The 9,814-nt window shown below is 39.3% G+C and overlaps 1 protein-coding gene across 2 annotated transcripts; it reads right to left on the bottom strand.

Annotated features, from left to right (window-relative positions):
- Positions 1–4,096: 4,096 nt before the first annotated feature.
- On the bottom strand, positions 4,097–8,158 carry MGP (matrix Gla protein). 2 transcript variants are annotated; one of them, XM_019938387.3, is made up of 4 exons: positions 8,000–8,156; positions 6,516–6,548; positions 5,710–5,785; positions 4,097–5,302 (listed from the first exon to the last, which is right to left on the bottom strand). In XM_019938387.3, exons 1-4 carry the CDS (start codon positions 8,058–8,060, stop codon positions 5,161–5,163), a joined length of 312 nt encoding a protein of 103 aa, XP_019793946.1. In that variant the 5' UTR covers positions 8,061–8,156; the 3' UTR covers positions 4,097–5,160. The 2 variants fall into 2 exon arrangements, with proteins under 2 accessions (XP_019793946.1, XP_073645123.1); XM_073789022.1 differs by lacking the exon at positions 5,710–5,785 and having other exon boundaries at positions 8,000–8,158.
- Positions 8,159–9,814: the final 1,656 nt, after the last annotated feature.

Raw genomic sequence — 9,814 nt, 5'->3', positions numbered from 1 at the left:
GTAAGAATTCCAAACCCAGTTGAGCATGAAAGCTAAGATCATGATTTTCCTTAAATCAGAATGAACTCCCCTGGCCTAATCTTCTGAAACTGCATGCTCTGTCAGCATAGGTAGAAGAGAGGAAGAATGGAGTGAGTACAAACAGCCCAGTGCTATCAGTAGTTTTTGGTTATAAGTCCTGCTGGCTGCCTTCAAGAGGGACTGTCTTGTTATTTCTTACTATCCAGAGTATAGTGCATTACAATAATAGTAATAGTACCATAGAAAATAACAGTAGAAATAGCTAACACTTATTAAGCACTTACCATATGCTAGACAGTGTTCTGTGCACTTTATATATAATCATTTATTTAATGTTTACAACTCTAAGGTGGGAACTAGAATTATCTTTTTTACAGATAAGGAAACTGAGGCCCAGCAAGGTTAATTAACTTAACCAAGAATTTCACAGTTCAAAGTGGTAGAGCTGGGAGGCCTACTGTCAAAGTCCTTATTCTCAAATGCTATGTCAAAATCCTAAATTGCTTTTATGGGAAGGGAGCAGAGCATCCTGGCTGTGTTTAAACACTCTTTGGTTCCCAGGACATACTACTCCATGAAAGGCCTTACCAAGATCATTAATGGGGAAAAAAAATAAGACCTGTGACCTATCACTTCATGTGTCTTAGCTCTAGACAAACCAGAATATTTCAAAAAAGAAATAGGACTGAGAAGGTAGATAAAATTCTGACTGAGGCAGAAACTACATTAAAAATAGCTTCATCAGATGGGGAGGTAGGAGATTATTACACATATATGGATCATTTATAAATAACCCTTTAAAAAATTGGCTTAGGGAATTAGATTTTATGAGGTCAGGACAAGTGAATTTCTCAAGAGAATAGAATTACCTGCCCTTGCAATAGTCATTTAGTCTCTAAGCTCTCAAATTACTCAGTGTAAAAGAAGGGAGTTGAATTAGGTTATTGCTGAACTCCTTGCCAGCTCAAAAACTATGAATCTAGTGTTGTATAATAAATAAAACAAGAGGTCTGGAGCTGACGGACCCTGGTCTCCCAATTTACTATCTGAATGTCTGTCATAGGTCTGGTTCCTGGGAAACAAACTTTAAGACTTGGAAGTCTGTATACAGATGGTTTATTGGGGAGTACTCTTGAGTATAACAGGAGAGGGGAGAGGGAAGTAGGAGCAGGCAGAATGAGCATTTGAACTCTTATGCAATTGCAATAAATGCTTCAGCCAAGTCTATGGGGGACTCTGAGGCTGGGATGACCGTTTGGAGTAGTCGTGCCTGATAATGGATTTTAGGTCAATAATAAGTCTCAGGGATGGGGTTTACCTTCTTTCTGGAAACAAATAAAGAATCAGACAAAACATATAAAGCAATGGTTTTCAAGGCCTTGGACATCAAGCAATGAAAGAGAGTGATCCCTAGGAGATGGGAAACAAACGAAATGGTCCTGTGATTGCCACAGCTTATTATCTTTTTTTTTTTTTAACATCTTTATTGGGGTATAATTGCTTTACAATGGTGTGTTAGTTTCTGCTTTATAACAAAGTGAATCAGTCATACATAAACATATGTTCCCATATGTCTCCCTGTTGCGTCTCCCTCCCTCCCAGCTTATTATCTTAAGAGAATTTCCAGGTCATGGTTCAGGGAGGTGGGACCAAGATGGAATCTAGTGGACATTATGAGGTGAAATGGAGTTGTAAGTCCTGGGAGAATATGGTGGTTATAACTCACATGACAAAATACTGGAGAGGAGAGAGTGTCTCTGGATATCTGTGGAGAGAACTCCTCAGGTAGGCAGCAGAAAACTGATTGGCACATACATGTGGGGAAATGACCATCCAAGTGGAACAGAGGGAACAGTGGTTGGCACTAACTCAGGGCTGGGATTATTGCCTATTCCTACCACCCAATCATGGGATATTGGGTGCAGTATTCAGAAGGTCTTGCCTCAGTTTGGGGGAAATAATTGTCCCTAGACTAAATGCTGCATTGGTCTCACTTTAAAAACAAAACTTAAAATGATCAAGCTTTTCCCAAGTGATTTAACTGCATCCTAGAACAAAGTTCAAGAATACTTACAGAAATACAGGGCTATCTGGTACAGTTTGCAATGTCTGGCGTCAAATAAAAGATTATCAGGAGTTCAAAGAAGTAGGAAATTATGATCCATAAAAAGTAGAATAATTAATCAAAATCAACCTGGAAGTGACTCAGTTATTGAAATTAACAGATAAGGACGTTAAAATAGTTATCATAACAGTATCCAAGATGTTAAAAACGTTGAGACATGGAGAATCCGAAAACACCCATATCAAACTTCTGGAGATGAAAACTATAATGACTGAGATGAAAAATATACTGAATGGGATTAACAGTAAATTAGATATTGCTGAAGATAACATTGGCAAACTTGTAAATACGTTAAAAGAAACTGTCAAAAATGAAACACACAGAGAAAAAACTACTTATAAAAATGAAAATAACATCAGGAAGCTATGGAACAACTTCAAGTGACCTAACTTGCATGTCATTGCAGTCTCCAAAGGAGAAGAGGAGTGAGGGAGGGAAAATATTTGAAGAAATAATGAGTGAAAATTTTCTAAACTTAATTCATTTCAAGAAGCTCAATAAACTCCAAGAACAAGAAAAATAAGGAAAACCACACCAAGATGCATCATAACTAATTTAGTCAAAACCAATGATAAAGAGAAAAATCTTAGAAGCAGCCAGAGATAAAAGACATAGTGCATACAGAGATATAAAGATAGGAATGGCAACAGATTTTATATCAGAAACACTGTAAGCTAGAGGACAGTGGAACAATATCTTAAAGGAATTAGAAGAAAAACTGGCAGCATAGGTTTCAATATACAGTGAAAATATCTTTCAAATATGAAGGCAAATTTTTAAAACTTAAAGAATCCAGCAGATCTGCACTATGAGAAATGTTAAAGGAAGTCCTTCAGACAGGAAGAAAATGACACCAGATGGAAATATGGATGCAAAAAAGAATGAGGTCACTGGAAATGGAAATTACATGGGTAAATGTATGAGATATTTTTGTATTATCTAAACCTCTTAGAAAATAATTGACTGTTTAAAACAAAAGTAATAAAAAAGTATTGTAAGATCTATAACATATGTAGAAGTAAAATGATAATCACACTGTTTAGACTCTTTACATATGAGATTATTGAGATAGGTTTAAGTCTATTATCTTGCCATTTGTTTTCAAATGTCCCTTTTGTTGTTTTGCTCCCCTTTTCCTCTATTTTTTTTTTCTTCCTTTTGGATTACTTGACCTTGATGCGAAAGAGATGGGAAACAAATAAGGTAAGCCCTACAATTGTCCCAACTTCTTAGAGAGTTTTCAGGCCATGGGACAGAAAATGAAACGCTGAGAGAATGTTATGGCCTTCCTAACTGCTGCCAGTATATCTGGTGACCATGTGAATAATGCCTCAATTTGAGTGGCATACCACTGCATTCACTACAGTGTCTTCAGAAAGTTACATCTCTGAGTTTCAGTTTTACCATCTAATACGTATTACTCATCTTCTGCATTTTTCTAAAATCTAATGAGTTACTGCATGCAATAGAGCTTAGAAAATTGTAGAACACCCATCATTATATTAATACGATGATGGGTTAAATTATATGACACACATTATTATGATGAATCTAACAGTTTCAGAATTGGCTGATCACTCCCAGGCATGACTAGTCAGTCTGGTTTTTTAGCGTTCATTGAATACCCTTTGTGAACAGACATAGCACCAAGGCTATAGAGAGAAAAGAAATTGCAGTTACAGTGTCTGCGCTCAAAGAATTTACCATACTGTTAGACAAACAAATATACATAAAAGAAATTTAATCAAAACATGAATTGAATAATACAATTGTACTTGAATCCTTACATAAATTCTTTTTTTAATTTTTGTTGAAGTATAGTTGATTTACAATGTTGTGCCAGTCTCTGCTGTACAGCAAAGTGACTTTAAATACATTCTTGAAGTGCTGGATCCTGGCTTGCATAGTGTGATGGGAGCTGGGTGGACTTAACCATCACTGATTTCATAAAGTACTTGAATCTTAAGCTGGGTTTTGAAGGCATAGAAAGATGCTCCACTAAAGAGATGGAGGCAGTGGGCCTACCAGAAGGAACGGATGTAGGGGTGGACATGCAGCAGTCCTCATGACAGAGGCGAACAAGGTCTGAATTGGGATTGAGAAATCCTGGGCTCTGTCCCTAACTACCAAGCAGGAGACTCTGGAGCCTCCTCATTGGCAAACCAGGCCTAAGGGAGCTCTAGCATTTTGTATGGCTCCAAAATTCCATGATCGAATCTTGTAAAAATGTCTGGTCATTTTGAAAGCACACATATTTTCTTGACTCAAGTAAGAGTCAAGACTGTAGCACCTTAGGATATGATAACATTCAGGTGAGGGTGATGAGCCAAGGTACAGAGTCTGGAATCCACATGGAAGGAATTTAGGAGTCATTTGAAGTTTGGGAGCAGGGGACTTCCCTGGAGGTCCAGTGGTTAAGACTCTGCACTTCCAATGCAAGGGGAGTGGGTTCAACCCCTGGTGGAGGAGCTAAGATCCCACATCTTCACGGCAGCCAAGGAAAAGAGTTTGGGAGCAGGAAAATCATATGACTGATCATCTATGATGTTTGAAAATCCTGGAAAACATATACTAGGAAGCAGTGATTCACGGATCCCAAGGTAGAGAGAGTCTAGACAAGTTATGGGTGAGTGAGTGTCTTCTAAGATGTGTTCTTCCTGTGCACTTATGCTTCTAATCAACATTAGAACACGATTAGCAGAATCTACTGCTCTGGGCTAGGTGGGCCTTGATTGAACTATTTCAGGATTTTCCCAGAATAAATCAGACTCACAAAATGTAAGTATCCTACCAGAAGTTTATTATGGAATAATCACACATCTTAACTTCCCTTTGACCTTCACTCCACTGCACTTTCATTACTTTTCAACTGGGGGCAGGAAAGAGGAGTGCAGCCAGACAAGAACATTTAAGGAACAATTAAGCAGTTCGTATGTGTCTATATAGTTCAGTGATGCTACTGCAAGGGAATACAAAACCAGGCACCAGGCTCTGGAAAGAAACTTTTTCCAATCTCATTTGGCCCCTGGGCGCTGCCGGAAATAACGATTGTAGGCAGCATTGTATCCATAAACCAAGGCATAGCGTTCGCAAAGTTTGAAGTCGTCACAAGCTTCCCTGTTGATCTCATATGCAGGTTTGCTGTATTCTCGGATTCTAGAAAGTGAAAGAAAAGAGGCCCAAATTGAGAGGCATAAAGAAAGTGGAGAAATGAGAAAAAGGAAAAGAAAAAAAAAGAATAAGAAAATATCATAGAGAGATCTCATTCATCCCCCAATATGAAGAGATACTTGTAGAACAGGGAGGAAAGGTGGAACAGGGATTTTCTTTTTTAATGGAAATAGAAATTTTCTCTCTGTCCTCCTTTTCCTCCTCCCTCCCTCTCCTTTCTGGGCCTTTCACAAAATAGTCTTCTAGAAATTCAGTTGTTTTCTGTACATTGTTTTTAAATTCTTTGATTTGGGAATATAATTAGAAATAATATATATGATGGGAAAAAACCCATTTCTCACTCCATTCAGATCTGGGAAAGATGACCTCCCCCATCAAGTTTTGTCACCTACCTCTCTTGGGCTTTCACCCTCCATCTCTGTTGCGGGGATATAAAGATATTAGCATTTCTCCTGTTAATGAAGGGATCTTAAAATAGAAAATAAGTGCAGTCTTAGGGAGACAGTTGTTGAAAATATTTCCATGAATATTCTCTGACAAAAACATATTTGAAAGCTCATTCGTTCACGCATTGCTTGTAACTAGAGATCTGCGAAAATTAAATGGGTAGATAGAGCAGATTTCGTATACTGCCTGATCGAATACCTGATCTTGGTATTCCTACTCACTGTGTTTCTTATTCCTGTGAGGAGAAATTCTCCCTGTCCTGAGGCCTTGTTAAGCATAATTTTAGATTTTCAGTAAATGAACAGTTTAAACATCATAAAAATAATGAACAAATGAAAGATGAGAGTGATATGCTATTTATTCCTATACTCAGTCTTTATAAGTTGATATTCGATAGCATCCAACTGCTGATGCCTGTGGTCTCCCAGCAGACTCGGCCTCCAATTCTGTACTTTGTCATTACTCCTGTTTTCCATCTGTGTGGTTGATATGGTACCGACTTAAAATTTCCAAATGAGATTTTATGGCTCCTAAGTATGTTGAAAGCATACTTGCCATCTTACACTATTTCAAACTTAAAAAATTGCTCATCTGGTGATTTTTATAGTTGAATTTTTAAATTTACTTAAGTTTTCCAAAAGAGACCCTCTTTTCCCTCCCTGTTAAATATATTACCTTTTTGTCTATTTAAGAATTGGGAGAGGTTCTTCAATACATGAGATTTCAATAAGGAAGTCAAATATTCACTTACTGATTTCATAGGATTCCATGCTTTCATGAGATTCTGGAATTAAAAAAAAAGACCCATTTTATTGCTACCTTTCACACACCACAACAGTCTAAATATAGGGAAGGAAGGGGAGGGAAGAGCCCAAAAGATGGGAGAAATATATTTAGCAGTGTGGTTATTACAGATTTCAGGCACTTAGGATTTATGAGTTGTTTCTCTAGCTCTGTCCTTGCTGGGATATCTCTACTCTTTAGTTTTTCCGGTGTTGAAGGAGCTAGTGCCCGTGGTATTGCCTAAAATTTCCCAGGGGCTATGAAGTCTTTAGTCTTGAGAAATAAGACAATTTAAGCGCTGCACACAAGGCTCCAGAGAGCCTTCCTTGCTTAATTTGGGACCTGTCTGAGAGCAGGGCCAAGGAAGGGACAAAGGGCCTAGAAAACAGGCAAGTTTCTCCAGGCAGGCTGGGCAGATGGCTCAGCTTGGCTTTCCCAAGACAAGTGTCCAAGAGGTTCTGAAAGCCTCTTAAGAGCCTGTGTTAAATTGACAGCCACAGAAACCACTGGCTTCAGCTGACATCTCACACTGGGCACAATGCCAGTTCAGAGAAAGAACTCAGCTGATGCCAAAGCAACAGTCTTCTTCTTTCTACCACTCTCCTGGGCACAGCAGGTAAATCTGGCAATAAGAAGCTCACGTTTGCAAGCAAGTGAATATAATTGAAAAGTTAAAAAGAAGGTGAAGAAACCAAATCTTCTGACACAGAAAACTGGTGAATAATTTCAAGAGGAGGAAGCAAAATACAGATGGTTATTAATATAATTGAGCTCAGGGATACCTGGAATACCCAGATAATTGAAGTATAAGACTGAATGATCTAAAAATAATTTTGTTTCAGATTTCCTTTCTTTAGCTTTGAACACACACAGAGATATTTAACAACACACAGAAACCAAGCAAAATTTGTCTTTTAGCAATAGAAACGAAGGAATCGATTTTTCTCTGAGGTTCTTTAAATGTAAAACTTTACTTTAAAATTCATCCACTGAAGAAATATGGGAAGTTCATGAGACTGTCTTGCTCTTAGAGAGAGCTATACATAAAACTTCATGTGAAAACTGAATCTCTTAAAGGTGAGTGATTCAACCGATACCCTTAACCAATTGTTATCAAAGTCTAAACACACATCCTTAAAAAAATGAGAGCTCAGGGGCTGGGAAGTTGATATCTTCTTTCTGAGACAGCAGAATTTCCAAGTGTAGAGTGACTTACCATAGAAAGAACTTGCCTGCTAAGTTACTTACAATAGTCCGGATATTGAAGATATAAAAAAGACTCGATGGAACAGATCAGTGTGCAAAGGGCTTGGGAAATGTTAAACTCATAGTCCTCTAAGATTATAATAGAGAAAGGGGGAAGAAAAGGAGGAGGGAGAGGAAAAATCCATGTCAACTGAAGTCAGAGGCAGAAAAGAAAAAAACAAAGAAATGGCAGGAGAAAGTTCTCACCATAACAGAGAGCTGCCACAGCAAAGGCAGCCAGGATGGAGAGAAGGAGTAGACTCCTCATGGTGTCTCCGGGTCGCTCTCACTGTCTTGTGCAGCGGCGGTGGGGAGAGAGGCTCCTACAGGCTGCTGGTGAAAGGCTGTGGAGTTTTTATAAGAATCAGAGCAGCTGAAAGGGGAGGAACCAGTGGGAGGGGGCCGGAGAAGGTGGGGACTGGTTGGCACTCAACTAGCACTGGGACTTTTCCCAAATATTCATTCCTTACAGATATTATCTGCTCCGGGTGAGCAGTTTTCCCTCATTTCTGGACCCGACTGTGCTACAGCAGCTGCTGCCCTGGTACACAAGTTGCGGCCACCCCATGTCTGGGTCAGAGCTGGCACAGGTCCACGGAGAAGGGAGTTGCCACAAACACATGTTTGCCTTTCTAATTCCTTCTCTGCTCTGCCCTCCTGGCTCTGACTTTGGGTCTTTCAGGTTTGGTCCATAAACAGAGCCATAGTGTTCTGTTTGCTCCCCTGATGGATGGATGAGAGGTTCTGGGGGAGAAAGGACTTCACTTTCTATGCTGGCACTGATTTAGAATTATTTTTCCAGTAGGGTTAAACTCTTAATCCTAACCAATTGGGTGTTTGCCTGATGATATAGCCTGATGCATTTTTCCAGGTGTTCAGAACAGAGATGGCCGGGGACCCCCTGAGTTCTGTTTCCTCAGTTGGCTCCGTAACAACTTGCCCGTCCAGTTCTGTGAGTTGAGCTCACACCTGTGCCCTGATGCTCTCTCAGCCTGGATATCACGCATGTAAAGTGCAGCAAGGTTATGTGGGTACCCATCTTGCATTTTCTGAAGGCACTGTCTTGATAATGAACTAATTCAATATGCTTTTAGTGAGTGGCCGATGAGATGCAAGGTACCCTGCTAGGTGATGCGGGTGACCTAGAGACAACCAAGACAGTCCCTAAGGAGGTAAGTAAGAGCTACTTACTATTCGCTTTGCTCTTTAGCTGTCCTGTATCCTCCAACACAGATTTTCACAAACACACACCTCCACTGTACCATCAGAACCAGCGGCACTGTTTCTTTTCTTTTAGGAGGAAGATTGCAATTTGGTGTCTCTGGTTGTCTTGTAGACAGAGGTCTTTTATTTTTTAACCTCTTGGACAATCAGAAAACATTTTCTATCAGATGTGTCTCTGTTGCCTGGGTACCAAAGAGTCTTCCTGGCAAACAAATAGACTTGCATCACAGAGCAGCAGATTGTAGAAGAGGTAAAGTTGCAGGACCTGTAACTTGGGCTGGATCAGCAAAAGGGCTGGGATGAGGATGGGTGGGTGTACTTTTCAATAAAAAAAGATTTATTTCTAAGAGCGGTGATGAGCAAGTAGGTGGAGCCTCATGCCTCATTCTTTTTGTCTTATTGGGATGGACTCACCCTCCCAAACCCCAACCTGTGAAGAGCTTTTATAAATAATAAAGGATTTCCTGTTAAAGGAAAAACTCGGTTGTAGTCTGAAGGATTACTGAGTTCTAAAGGGACCAATAAAATTCAGGTTTTCCCTCCAGATTTTTTCATATTGAGATATATTCTTTGGGATAAAATCTTTAAAAAGACATCAGAAAGAAGACAATGTATGATCATCTTTGATAAACTCGACCATCACAATTTATACTCACAAGATTGGGGGTTGTTTTCCTCTTTAAACCACAAATTTGCTCTCAGTGTTGGCTTCTGTGCCCTTTTTCCAAGATAAATCATCCAGGTCATTATATTTGCAAAAGCCAGTTTACTACATGGCATGGTTCATATAGCATTTTA

Source organism: Tursiops truncatus, chromosome 11 (assembly GCF_011762595.2).
Source record: "Tursiops truncatus isolate mTurTru1 chromosome 11, mTurTru1.mat.Y, whole genome shotgun sequence".
NCBI classification, from domain to species: Eukaryota; Metazoa; Chordata; class Mammalia; order Artiodactyla; family Delphinidae; genus Tursiops; species Tursiops truncatus.
Note: the sequence above shows the minus strand (reverse complement) of the source record. Positions and strands in the feature narration are given on the sequence as shown.

What these genes read in the sequence shown, in the direction of transcription:
- MGP (XM_019938387.3), bottom strand. Translation starts at nt 8,060, where the DNA reads ATGAGGAGTCTACTCCTTCTCTCCATCCTGGCTGCCTTTGCTGTGGCA. An exon ending in CATGGAATCCTATGAAATCA is followed by an intron (nt 5,786 to 6,515) that starts GTAAGTGAATAT and finishes TTCTATTTTAAG; the next exon opens with ATCCCTTCATTAACAGGAGA. An exon ending in AGGGTGAAAGCCCAAGAGAG is followed by an intron (nt 5,303 to 5,709) that starts GTAGGTGACAAA and finishes TTCACTTTCTAG; the next exon opens with AATCCGAGAATACAGCAAAC.